The sequence below is a fragment of the Lampris incognitus genome, chromosome 1 (assembly GCF_029633865.1).
Source record: "Lampris incognitus isolate fLamInc1 chromosome 1, fLamInc1.hap2, whole genome shotgun sequence".
NCBI classification, from domain to species: domain Eukaryota; kingdom Metazoa; phylum Chordata; class Actinopteri; order Lampriformes; family Lampridae; genus Lampris; species Lampris incognitus.
Genome location: NC_079211.1, coordinates 36,531,963 through 36,546,251, shown reverse-complemented (window position 1 = coordinate 36,546,251; position 14,289 = coordinate 36,531,963). Strand labels below are relative to the sequence as shown.

The following is a 14,289-nucleotide window of genomic DNA, read 5'->3' as shown; positions in this document are numbered from 1 at the left end:
AATGAATGCTGGCCTTTGAGGCACGCATAGCTGAATCGGATTTTTTTCCCCCTCAAAATTGAGTTAAAAATGAACTCAAAGCTAATACATACTTTAGTTCTACTTTTGGCTGCTTCCATTAGGGGTCGCCACCGTGGATTATCCGTTTCCATCTCTTACTGTCCTCTGCATCTTCCTCTATCACGCCAGCCCACCTGCATGTCCTCCCTCACCACATCCATAAATTTCCTTGGCCTTCCTCTTCTCTTCTTCCCTGGCAGCTCCATATTCAGCATCCTTCTCCCAATATACCCAGCATCTCTCCTCCACACATGTCCAAACCATCTCAATCTTGCCTCTCTTGCTTTGTCTCCAAACCGTCCAACCTGAGCTCTCCCTCTAATATACTCATTCCTAATCTTGTCCTTTTGTCACTCCCAATGAAAATCTTAGCATCTTCAACTCTGCCACCTCCAGTTCCGCCCGTCTTTTCATCAGTGCCACCATCTCCAAATCATACAACATAACTGGTCTGACTACCATCTTTTAAGCCTTCCCCTTCACTCTTGCTGGTACCCTTCTGTTGCAAATCACACCTGACACTGTTCTCCAATCATTCCACCTTGCCTGCACTCTCTTCTTCACCTCTCTTCTGCACTTCCCGTTACTTTGAACAGGTGACCCCAAGTATTTAAACTCATTGACCTTCATCACCTCTACTCCTTGCATCTTCACCATTCCACTGTCCTGCCTCTCATTCACGCATATGTATTCCGTCTTGCTCCTACTGACTTTAATTCCTCTTCTCTACAGTGCATACCTCCACCTCTCCAGGTTCTCCTCAACCTGCACCCTATTCTCACTACAGATCACAATGTCATCCGCGAACATCATAGTCCATGGAGACTCCTGCCTGACGTCATCCGTAAACCTGTCCATCACCATTGCAAACAAGAAAGGGCTCAGACCCAATCCTTGATGTAATCCCACCTCCACGTTGAACCTATCCGTCATTCCTACCGCACACCTTACCACTGCTACACTGGCTTCACACATATCCTGCACCACTCTAACATACTTCTCTGCCACTCCCAACTTCCTCATACAATACCACACCTCCTCTCTTGGCACCCTAGCATATGCTTTCTCTAAAACCATAAAGACACAATGTAACTACTTCTGACCTTCTCTATACTTCTCCATCAACATTCCCAAAGCAAACATTGCATCTATAGTCCTCTTTCATGGCATGAAACCATACTGCTGCTCGCTAATCATCACCTCTACCCTTAATCTAGCTTCCAGTACTCTTTCCCATATCTTCATGCTGTGGTTGATCAACTTTATACCTTTGTAGTTACTACAGCTCTGCACATCACCCTTATTCTTGAAAATCAGTACCAGTATGCTCCTTCTCCACTCGTCAGGCATCCTCTCACTTTACAAGATTGTATTAAACAATCTAGTTAAAAGCTCCACTGCCACCTTGTCTAAACACCTCCATGCCTCCACAGGTATGTCATCTGGACCAACCACCTTTCCACTCTTCATCCTCTTCATAGCTGCCCTCACTTCCTCCTTGCTAATCCACCGCACCTCCTGATTCACTATCCCCACATCATCCAATCTTCTCTCTCTCTGTCATTTTCTCCATTCATGAGCCCCTCAAAGTACTCCTTCGATGTTCTCAACACACTCTCCTTGCTTGTCAGCACATTTCCATCTCTATCCTTTACCACCCTAACCTGCTGCACATCCTTCCAAGCTCGGTCCGTCTGTCTAGCCAATTGACCCTTCGCTAAGGCCCGCCCCCCTTAGTTACTGTTGCTAAGTCCGTCAAGCTTTAACATTATTTTACGGTTAATAAAAGTAATTACTTACCTTGGAGCAGACAAAGCTGTGTTTTTTGTTGATCTTCAGGGGTTCAACTGGATTCTAGGACGTCCACATAGCTTTATCCACAGCCTACACTTTTCAGGGTTTGATTTTGGTTTTGGAAAGGGAAAAAAAACCCATACATATCCTTCCAACCTCCCCAGGTAACAAGTGTCACTGTTACAAGTGCCCCAGGCATAACATTTAACCATAACGAGCTAAAAGTCCACAAAACCAGCTCGAAAATGAAGAAAATCTGAAACTTTTGCATCGGAGTCAATGGAGCGCCGCCATGAAAGTGTCGGACCTCTGTCCTATGCTGTACTGTGACTGGCCAGTCTGCATTTCGGGGCGTGGCTTACCGAAGGGTCAATTGGTACAAGTCCTTTTCTCCTTCCTTAGTGTCCAACCTCTCATACAACACCATATGCCTTTTCCTTTGCCACCTCTCTCTTTACTTTAGACCGCATCTCCTTGTATTCTGTCTACATTCTTCATCTCTCTGACTATTCCACTTCTTCTTTGCCAACCTCTTTCTCTGTATACTTTGCTGTACTTCCCCATTCCACCACCAAGTCTCCTTGTCTGCCTTCATCTGTCCAGATGAGACAACAAGTACCTTTGTAGCTGTCTCCCTCACTATTTCTGCAGTGGTTGCCCAGCCATCTCTTCACTACCACCCAGTGCCTGTCTTAACTCCTCCCTGAACTCCACACAACAGTCTTCCTTCTTCAACTTCTACCATTTGATCCTTGGCTCTGCCTTCACTCTCTTCCTCTTCATGGTCTCCAAAGTCATCCTATAGACCACCATCCAATGCTGGTTAGCTATGTTTCTCCCCTGTCACCACCTTGCAGTCTCCAGTTCCTTTCAGATCGTGCCTCCTGCATAAAATATAGTCCACCTGTGTGCACCTTCCTCTACTCTTATATGTCACCCTGTGTTCCTCTCTCTTCTTGAAATATGTATTCACCACAGTCATTTCCATTATTTTTGCAAAATCCACCACCATCTGTCCTTCCACATTCCTCTCCTTGACACCTACCCATCACCTCCTCATCACCCTTGTTCCCTTCACCAACATGTCCATTGAAGTCCACTGCAATCACCACTCTTTCCTCCTTGGGTACACTCTCTACCACTTCATCCAACTCACTCCAGAATTCTTCTTTCTCTTCCATCTCCCACCCAACTTGCGAAGCATATGCGCTGATAACATTCATCATCAAACCTTTGATTTCTAGTTTCATACTACTCATAACTCTGTCCAACACTCTCTTCACCTCCAACACACTCTTGACTAGGGATGCCCCCCGAAGCCCGGTTCTAAACGGGAACCGGTTCTAAATTAGTAAAAACTGGAGCATTTTTAAGATCCGACGTTTTCAGTTCTGCTATCGGTAGTCGGTAGGTACTCGAGAAATCATGGAGTGAGATTTATATTGTGGCAATTGTGTTTTTCGAGGAATTTAAACGTCGCAAACATAATCTTGTTTGCTGTTTTCTCCATCTCTCTGTCTCTCTCTCTTACTGCGCGAGGGGCGGGGCTGTGTTGTGCTCCACACACTCGCTCACACACGCACAGACAGCTCTGCTCAAGTGCTCATCATGGCGGAGAGAACCAAACGTTCAAACGTTTGGGTATATTTTTCAAAAGTCGATGACAACAACGCTCGTTGCCACAAGTGCAACAAATCATTTGCCAGTAAGGGTGGCAATACAAGCAATCTGTCGAAACATCTTTTGTCGAAACATGGTATTAATCTGCAGAAACGCGGCGTTTTCGACTGCTTTGCTCGTAGTGTTCCATCCACGTCCACTGCAGGTAAGCTGTATGAGCCATAGATACGGAGTTAGCTAGGCTAATAACGAATTATTACGAATAGGCCAATAAATAAAATATAATTGCTTAGCTAATTGTTTAGCTACAAATATATAAGCCATAGATACGGAGTTAGCTAGGCTAGTAGCCGGAGACACTATAAGTCAGGAGAGATCACGACTCCTGCCGGAGAAGGCAGATATGTTGATTTTTCTGCAGAAGAACTGTTAGGATAATGTTCTAGGTTCTTGTTTGTTTGAACTTCCGTTAGCCTTTTGCTGTAAAAATTTATTTTTAATATATATATTTTTTTTCTTTATCTTTAGCTACTTTTATTTTTTATCTTATTTGTTGTTGTTGAATGCTGATTATAAAGTCTATAATTCAGACGCATTTAAAACATTGCTGCTGCTGTTGCTGCTGAATAAATAATATTTGTTTATATTTATATAAAGTTATATAATAGAATAATAAAGCAATGTCGATTCTGTTCTTAATTGAGTGCCTTTTTTCTTGCATAACAATCAAAAAGAATCGATAAGAGTATCGATAAAGTACCGAACCGATAAGCAGTACCGATAAGAGTAGTAGTATCAATAAAATCCTAACGATACCCATCCCTACTCTTGACATATTCTTCTTTCAGAATTACCCCTACCCCATTTCTCCTCCTATCCGCACCATAGTAGAAGAGTTTGAAACCAACTCCAGTGCTCCTGGCTTTACTTCCCTTCCACCTGATCTCTTATACAAACAGTATCTACCTTCTTTCTCTGCATCATATCAGCCTCTCTCCCTTTACCAGTCATAGTGCCAACATTCAACGTTTTTCTTTCCCTCCCTTTACTAGTCATAGTGCCAAAATTCAAAGTTCTGACTCTCACCTCCACACTCCTACCCTTCCTCCTCTCGCTGCCTCTGGATGTCCCTTCCCCTTCTCCTTCGCCCAACAGTAGCATAGTTTCCATTGACACCCTGCTGGCCAACAGTACTGGTGGTGATTGTTGGTAACCCGGGCTTTGACTGATCCGGTATGGAAATCTGATTTATGATCCGCATATTTGATTTGGCAAAGGTTTTACACTGGATGCCCTTTCTGATGCAACCCTCCCTATTTATCTGGGTATGGAACCGACACTAAGAATGCACTGGCTTGTGCATCCTCAGTGGCTGGGCCAGTATATACTCTACCTGATTTTAATAACACATTATTTTTACGATTTTGTTTCAGCTACTGTATTCCCAATTTGAGGACATTGTTGTCGTCTTCTAATTTAATTTGATTCTATTTGATAGGTACAAGAGAGCAATCCTGACTACATCATTTCACAGCGTGTGTCATTGCCTTTTTCACTTTGTTTTACAACACCTTTATCTGAGCTACCCAGACAGTTTAATCAAAGGCAAAGTAATGTGGATTATGTGTTTCAAAAAGGTCAAATGAATTGAACAAGGGAAAATGATTGAGCCATTCAATTTAGTTTTTCTACATTTTGTGGCAAGAGAGAAGCAGAGTGAGGTTCAGTTTAAGAAGGCAGCTTAGTGACATGGATACACGTATTAGATAAACACAAGAAAGACTGGTTAGGTGAGGATTATTGTTGTGGGAAAGTATACAGTGTATGAGAGAAAAAGTCTTTTTTTCCTCCAAGATACAACTTATTCTTGGAGGCAAACCAACACAGATCTTGTTATTAAATATTATTAAACCATTTAAATTAGAGTCCTTTATTATGATTTTTGTTTTTTATGTATAAAAAAATGAATATTTTTTTTTGCTTCTTGTTGTCCTCTTAGGCAAAAGACAAAGAGGAGAGACTGCTGAAGAGACAGCAGAACAGAGAGCGTATGGAAGAGAAACGCAGACAGAAGGCGACACAAGCTGAAGCACAAGGTACTTGTCGGTTGCTCTCTGCTCCTTTTCATTTCTCTACTATACAAGATGTTAGATTCAGAGGGAGTGTCTCATTGACTAAATGTTCTTAAGTACATACAAATATACGTATGTTTGTATATACTTAACATTTATTATATTTGTATGTAAAATCTGGATTTTAAATCTTGCTCATGACCTATGTTGCAGATCAATCCATCTCTCCTTCCCATCTTTTTGACACTCTTCCGTGTATGATGCACTGGATGTTGCAGATCAATCCATCTCTCCTTCCCACCTTTTTGACACTCTTCCGTGTATGATGCACTGGAAAGCAGATGTGACCTGAGAATAACCTTGGTCTAAGTATTGAATTAGCAATTAATTACTTTGTCATATCTTACATAGATCTGAATAAACAAAGGGGCGACTCTCCAGGGCTGGACAGCCCACAGGCCAAGGAGGCTCGCAAAGAAAGGAAAGTTCTTGAGAAAAAAATGGCTCTCAACAGGAAGAGGAAACTAGACTCAAGGTGTGTATCCTCAGTTGCAGACTTTGATTTATGTGTCTGCTGCTGAGTACAAGCTTAAGTTCATCATTGTGTGCAATATACCATATTATGTTTCATTTATATTATTTCCCTTCAGGAAAGAAGCAGATGTTCTAAGCAAAAAGAAAGGCGATCCAGGAGGAGAGGGCTCCAAGAAGGCAGTAAGTGAAAACAACCATAATCGAATAAAGCAGTTTTGTACTACAGTTAAATAGCTTGTAATTAAAATCTTTTTTTCTGTTAAAACATGAACATTTTGTTTGGCTGGCCCTTATTTAGGAAATGAAATCAGCAATCTCAAAGACCCAGCTACCAAAGCTGATCAGGAAAGTATCAGAAACATCATTATCCAGTGAGAGACACCGAAGGCAGAGCGGCAGTGTCTCTGAGGATTCCAGCGACCTGAAGAAACTGACTGACAAAATCCGAACTCACTCCTTCATCTTGGAGTTGGAACAGGGCTCCCAGGAATCCCTGAGACAGCGTTCACTTGGAAAATTTGACCGCCCACCACGCAAGGAATTGCATTCTAAGGAGCGCAAAGAGAAAGAACGCAGCCTGTCAGATGAACGCGCCAAACTTAAACAAAGGCCGGAGAAAAAAGGTGAATCCCAAGTGGAGGACTCTCAGCAGAAGGAAGGCAACAGTGTAAAAGCCACCTTTCTTGAGGAGCGAGGTGAGAAGAAAGCCAAGGTCAAAGGGGATAAGAAGATGCCAGGAACCCCAAGAGAAGGAAGGTTGTCTATGTCAGATGGCATGAATAATGAGGGTGGTCAGAAAGACACCACAGCCAAAAAGGGAAAGGCTCCATTTGTGGATGCTGCCAAAGCAGAGAAGGATAAGGAGAAAGAAAAAGACAAAATGCGAGAAAAGGATAGAGTCAAAGACAAAGAAAAGGAAAAGAGCAAAGGAGAGAAGACTTCAGCTAAAAGTGAACCCAAGCTCCCGCTACGTTCAGACTTTACTGGCTCCCTTGAGGACAGGTCAGATGTGGAGCCTGGACCAGATGGTGGCAAGAAAAAGGATAAACACCCCAAGGAAGTCTTGAAAAGATTAAAGAGCCACTCCGAAGACAGGCAAGGGGATAAGCCCAAAATGAAGTCTGATAGCAAAGACAATGAGAGGGAGAAAACCAAAGCTGACCAAGAAGGTCAGAAACCAGGCAAATCTGGCTCTGAAATGGACAAAGATCTGAGAAGGTCCAAATCCACAGAGAAAGGAAGACCCCTGGACAAACCCAAACCAAAATCCCGGGAGGAAGCGAAGACTCCGTCCTCATCAAAGACGGATAAGAAAGCTCAGAGTTCGGAAATCAAAATCAAAGATGTGTCAATTAGCAAACATGAGGCAGCAAAGGAGAAGAAAAAAGAGGGGAACATGAAGGAGCTCAAAAAGGCCTCAGAGGAGAAAGAAAAATCACAAGATTCCTCACAAGAGAAATCCGAGATGAAAAATGCAAGAAAGAAGCTGGAGAAGAGAGATAAAACCTCTGAGAAAAAAGATGAGAGCCATGAAGACAGGAAAGTGTCCAGAGGAGACGACAAATCTGACAAGTCTGAAAAGTCTTCAAGGTCTTCTTTTTCCCCCTCTCTTGAGGCAGAAGAGCCCCACAAGAAGCCAGTTTTTCCTCAAGACGTGAGCACTGACTCTGATCCCATCACTGCCACGATTACCACGTCCTTCTCCGACGATACCTACGACGCATTAAGTGACATCACTCCTGAACCGGAGGACGGTGAGACCGAGTTGCGACTCAGTGAGCTGGAGTCACGCCCCTTACCCAGCGAGGCGGATGCTCTTCTGACTCTTATGGACATCTGCACTTCGGCAGATGCAAGACTGCCCCAGGATGGCGGTCCAGAGATTGTGAACCCTGAGATGACTCTTCAGGATGCTGACATGAAGATGAAAGAAGCAGCGCTGACTCTGCTCTCTATGGACCCGGACAGTACACTATCCCCTAGTTTAATCACACCAGATGCCAGGGAGGATCCAGAGGTGAACCTGCCTGCCCAGCAAGCAGTAGATGCCACCACAGCTGTGGAGGCAGAGCAGTGTGCTTCTGAGAATGTGAATTCAGAGGTTGAAATCAAGCCACTGACTGCTGACTTGCCACCAGTTGAGTATCAGCAGATTGACCAGCATGTTGATGAAAAACCAAACCCAGCAGGTAAGTGAGAAAGCTTTGATAAAAATAAATTTGAATTGCTAGAGACCAGCCAATGTATCATTACTAAAAGGATGAAACCTGTTGTCTTCACAGATGCATCGGACAAAAATGAGAAAGAACAAAATGATTCAGAGGTGCTAACATCAGCTCTTCAGGTAAAAATGAATGGCACATGTTCAGTGTTGTCAGACTCTTTTTTTCAATAGTTTATTGGAAGGTGTTCAAAAAAACATACAAATACAATGAAAATTATTGTCCCCCCATATTTTGGTAGCCCCCCAGCCCCCTCCCACCCAACACCCATTATTGATGGAAAAAAAACCAAAACATTAATTACAGTAATAACAATTATAAGATAAATCAGAAACTACAAAATACCAATAAAATAGGTTAGAGAGCTTTATATCAACAAGATGTATTCAATCGTACCACATTCAGGAACATAAAGTGTAGAGCACCGTGTACTTACAAATGAACTGTTAACAGTCATTTCTGTTTACACAAGTCATGCTTTATGATGTCATACATTTTAGTGACTGGGGAAAAACATATCTCATATGCCATAAGTATAGCAGTCTACACTGATACACAGCATCCAATTAAAATTAAGACATATAATACAAATAATACAAGTGGTCTTAATCATAGGGAAGCACTGTCAGATGGTCAAAATAAGATGAGAGGGGCTGCCAGGTAAAGTAAAATTTCTGGGCTGATCCGTGAATGGCAAATTAAATTTTTTCTAGTTTAAGGATAATTATCATGTCCTCTATCAGGGATGATGACAAAGGGGGTGCAGGGGACTTCCAAAGTAGTATCCTTCTGCGAGCAAGAAGAGAACTGAAAGCGATAATGTTTAGCTGCATCAATGTGAAGTTTTCAACTAAGTCTGGCACTCCAAAAATAGCTATCCCTTCACCAGGTAGGACCTTCACTCCAATGACTTAAGAAATTATTTAAAAAAAGGAGGACCAGAAACTTATCAATTTAGGGCATGACCAGAACATGTGTGTTAGGTTAGCTGGGGATTGTGCACAGTGGTCACATTTGTCATCTACTTCAGGGTCAAATTTTGAAATTTTAAATTTAGAGAGATGAAGTCGATGTAGAACCTTAAACTGGATTAGACTCAGACAGGCACAGGTGGAAGAGAAGTTGACACATGCAGTGGCCCTCTCCCACCAGTCATCATCAATCTCTGTACCCAACTCTTTCTCCCAGGCACTCTTAATACAGCTAAGAGTATGGTCTGTGAAAGATATAATTTGGTTATAGATCTGTGAGATAAGTCCTCTAGGTGTGAGAGGGGTTTCAAGGAGTGTGTCCATGCCAGATTTGGGTGGTAAAATTGGAATAAATAACTATTACAAATAGACACTAGCAGGGAGGAATTTCAAAATTTCAAATGCTGATGGGTGGGATGCTGGATGTGGGTATATGTCTTGGTCGCTACACTAGTGCCTCCTCTGGTCGGTTGGGGCGCCTGTTCGGGAGAGGAGGAACTGGGGAATAGCGTGATCCTCCCACGCGCTACGTCCCCCTGGCGAATCTCCTCACTGTCAGGTGAAAAAAGCAGCTGGCAACTCCACATGTATCAGAGGAAGCATGTGATAGTCTGCAGCCTTCCCTGGATTGGCAGAGGGGGTGGAGCAGCAACTGGGAAGGCTCTGAAGATTGGGGTAATTGGCCAAATTCAATTGGGGAGAAAAATGCTGACAGAATTGTGTACAAATTTTAAGTATGGATGTATGTCGAGAGGAGGATGACGGTAAGGGGGTGCAAACAACAGCTCGAAGGGAAGATGAACAGTAGTCAGCCTCCATATGGCACCAGAACATTTCTGGATGATGTAGCCAAAAAATTATCTTTTGGATGTTTGCTGCCCAATAATAAAACAAAGTTTGGAAAACCTAAGACCTCTTTTGACCTATTTCTCTAAAGCAGAGATTTATTTATGCGTAAAACACGGCTCCTCCATATAATGGTTGAGATCAAGCTGTCAACTGGGGAAAAAAATTTTGGGCAGAAAAAGAGGCTAACGCATAAGATGAAGTCAGTGCAAAACATCCATTTTCACACATTGAACTCTGGTAGTTAAAGACAAAGGAATGACCTTCCAACTCTGAGGGTCAAAGTTTCCACTTTTTCCATGAGGGTTGTAAAATTCTCTTTATGTAGAGATTTAATGGAATGAGTGTTTTTTATACCCAGGTATTTAAAACTAGTTTTAGAAAAATGAAAAGGAAGTTCATCTTGGTTGATTATCAATGCAAAGTTGTTAATCGGAAAACATTCACTCTTTGTGAAATTTCATTTATATCCAGGAAGAAAGCGCCAAAGTTTTTCAATACATCTAATATTTCTTGTTCACAGGCAACAGGGTCAGTGACATATAATAGGTCATCTGCGTATAAGGACAAATGATGTTCAATACCCCAACGATGAATGCCGCTAATCAATGGGGATGCTTTTAGAGCTATGGAGAGGAGTTCAATGGCTAAAGCGAATAAAAGAGGAGATAGGGGGCAGCCTTAACAGGTTCCTCATGAGCGGGGGAAGTATGGAGAATGTAATTGGTACAGATGCAAGCCCATGGCGAGGAATAGAGAAGGCGGACCACTGAGGTGAAATTTTCCCCAAAACAAAATTTTTTCAAGACGGCGAATAAATAACCCCATTCCACCCTGTCGAATGCTTTTTCTGCATCTAATACGATAACTACCTCTGCCGCATCTGATGGAGATGCAGAATGAATAAATAACATTTAGGAGCCAACGTACATTAGAAAAAGAGTGGCAGCCTTTCATAAAACCTATCTGGTCCTCTGAAATAATATCCACTAAAACAGTATCCAATCGGCTTGCTAGCATTTTTGCCAGTATTTTAACATCCACGTTCAAAAGCGAAATAGGACGGTAGGAGGCACAGTTTGTAGGTTCCTTGCTGGGTTTTAATAAAAGTGAGATTGATGCTTGGGTCAATGTTGGTGGCAAAGAGCCTATAGATTTGGCATCGTCAAACATTTCCAAAAGAAGAAGGGCTAGTTTATTTGAAATGTAAAAAAATAAACTCATTAGGGTACCCATCGGGTCCTGGGGATTTGCCATTTTGCATACTTTGAATAGAGCTTACCACTTCTTCCAATAAGAAAGGTTCTAACACAGTAAAGAGTGACTTGATCGCTTCCTGAGCTGCATAAATACCATACGAGCAAACAGCTATAAGCCTGATCATCACAGATAAGATCTTTTCAGGCAATACAGGTTGCTTACTGAATGTTATCTTTGCTATCTTATTACAACGAGTAGTCTCAGTGGTAATTTCATAATAAACATAATCTCAGTGTGTGTTGGCCCTGTGAAGGCCCTCGCGGTCTGTCCAGGGTGTCTCCTCGTCTTCCGCCCAGTGACTGCTGGGATAGGCTCCAGCATCCCCGCAACCCTGAGAGCTGGATAAGCGGTTTGGATAGTGGATGGCTGTTTAACTCCAGATTTAATTCTGTACTAACAGTAGGAGTTTCTAAGTTATTAAGAAAACTATTCATGGATGTTATGTCACTAGGGGCTTCTGATGTACACAGGCTGATGTAGTAAGATGAAAATGTATTATTAATGATAGCAGAGTCTGAAGTAAAATGTTTTTTTTTTTTTTGGATTTTTTCCCCCTTTTCTCCCCAATTGTACCTGTCCAATTACCCCACTCTTACGAGCCATCCCGGTCACTGCTCCACCTCCTCTGCCGATCCGGTGAGGGCTGCAGACTAGCACATGCCTCCTCCGATACATGTGGAGCCGCTAGCCGCTTCTTTTCACCTGACAGTGAGGAGTTTGCCAGGGGGATGTAGCGCATGGGAGGATCACGCTATTCCCCAGTTCCTCCTCCCCATCTGAACAGGCGCCCCGACCGACCAGAGGAGGCACTAGTGCAGTGACACGGACCCATACCCACATCCGGCTTCCCACCCGCAGACACGACCAGTTGTGTCTGTAAGGACACCTGACCAAGCTGGAGGTAACACGGGGATTTAAACTGACAATCCCCGTGTTGATAGGCAACGGAATAGACCGCTACGCCACCCGGACACCCCCATACTTATATTTTTAACATGATATCAGTATTTAATTTTTAAGATATCACGGTTATGGTCAATACCTGTATATCACAACACCCCTAGGTATTTAGCAGGAATACCTACCTTTTCTAAGATGTTGCCATTTTGTGCTAAATCCTAATTTCTTGGTGTAGGATGATTCAACTATCTCAAATGTACCTCACATCCCTTTTGATGGGGAAAATACCATTGATGCTGAAATAACTATTGAACCAAAGCCTGTTACCAAATTGACACCACTCAATGAAAGAGAAGGTAAGAATTTTCTCATGCTTCTTCCTTTTTTGTTTAATATTTTTCATAAAGAGCTGTAATTCAGATCCACAAATCCAAATTGACCTGCAATTTTTATGGTTATTCCTTGTTACTGTATAACTGGAGGTTATTGCTTTGATGAAATGACATTAATGAGACATTCTTTGTCATGAAAAGTAGAACTTTCATTCACAATGCCAACATTTGAATTGGAAAGACATTTTCTGTGCATTTACTTGTCTGTCCTTCAGCTACAGATGATGCATTTGAAACCAAGGAAGCCAAAGAAATCATTGAAAGCACAGAAGTCATTGTTTATAACATACAATCTGAGCAACAGACAAAAATTGGTGAGACAGTGTCCAGCAAATAAAGTCAGTCATTGACAAAAATGAAAGCTGTGGTTGAGAACCAACAGCAATCTGTCTCTTTTGACCAATTTTCTTATCTTGTGAACCTTGATTTAGATGAAGTCAAGTCAGATGTTGGCGTGATGGAGACAAGTACCCAGGTGAGTTGCCATTCTTATTACTCAGCATCGCTTTAGCAGTTTTGAATCAAAAGTTTACATTACGTTTTAAGCATGTAGGGATGACATCTGTGATCTGTTTTTGAACAACAGGTTGTTGAGACGGAAGAGGACAACCAGGTTAAGATGGACATTGATAACTTAAGTAAGTGGCTAATTGATTTTTCATTGTGTAGTACCAAAATTTGCAGAATCTGGAGGACTTCCTGCCGACATTGTCCTAACTTGGTCAACATAATTTTTCTGCATGTTGGATATCATTCAAACAAATAATCAATAGCTTCCTAACAGAATTAGTCTTTTAATCTATCTGTCTCTTCACTAATAGATGAGGTTCACAATCAAACACAGGACAAAGGAAATGTTTCACAAGAAGGGTGTGATCCACAAAACGTAAGGGCTTAAGTTTTAACGTACTCAACACCAATTATTCCCAAGCCAGCTGCACCTTCTCTTTCGTCGCTCATACATTCATTCTTACTTTTATCTTTCTTTATCAAATCTGTCCGTCCAATAATCTGTTTCAACTATATTTCTATCCGTATTGTCTGTCTATCGATTTATCTTGTCTATCTTTACCTTCTGTCTTGGGATGTCCATCAATTATTTTCAGATTGAATCTGATGATCCTGACATGCCTGAGGAGGTCAGAGAAACTAAACTCGTACGTCAGTCTACACTAGTCAAACAAACAAGTGAGTCATGTGACCTCTTTTGTAACCTCCACAGTTCAATTTAACTGACTGCTACAGCTGCTGTGTTTAGTCATGTAGTATAACTATTAGCCCTTTGAAAACGGACCTCCCTGCCGCCTGCGGACCTGCTGGCCACTTGGGCAGCCCACGAAGACCTGAAGAAATATTTCTATTGCAGATGAAATTATCAAAACGCCTTTGCACTCTGCTGATAAAAATGCATATTTCAAAGACTAAAAAATGTACACTACCGTTCAAAAGTTTGGGATCACCCAAACAATTTTGTGTTTTCCATGAAAAGTCACACTTATTCACCACCATATGTTGTGAAATGAATAGAAAATAGAGTCAAGACATTGACAAGGTTAGAAATAATGATTTGTATTTGAAATAAGATTTTTTTTACATCAAACTTTGCTTTCGTCAAAGA

At 42.0% G+C, this 14,289-nt stretch overlaps 1 protein-coding gene across 1 annotated transcript in view; it reads left to right on the top strand.

The window, feature by feature from the left end:
* The window catches only part of bod1l1 (biorientation of chromosomes in cell division 1-like 1), a 90,591-nt gene that overhangs the window by 40,109 nt on the left and 36,193 nt on the right, over positions 1-14,289 (top strand). Inside the window, exons 7-17 of the mRNA XM_056284159.1 lie at positions 5,474-5,570; positions 5,958-6,081; positions 6,197-6,260; positions 6,379-8,269; positions 8,363-8,424; positions 12,515-12,635; positions 12,887-12,985; positions 13,103-13,146; positions 13,258-13,309; positions 13,493-13,557; positions 13,778-13,859. Of these exons, the coding sequence (XP_056140134.1) occupies positions 5,474-5,570; positions 5,958-6,081; positions 6,197-6,260; positions 6,379-8,269; positions 8,363-8,424; positions 12,515-12,635; positions 12,887-12,985; positions 13,103-13,146; positions 13,258-13,309; positions 13,493-13,557; positions 13,778-13,859 (2,701 nt within the window). The remainder of the gene's footprint in view (positions 1-5,473; positions 5,571-5,957; positions 6,082-6,196; positions 6,261-6,378; positions 8,270-8,362; positions 8,425-12,514; positions 12,636-12,886; positions 12,986-13,102; positions 13,147-13,257; positions 13,310-13,492; positions 13,558-13,777; positions 13,860-14,289) is intronic.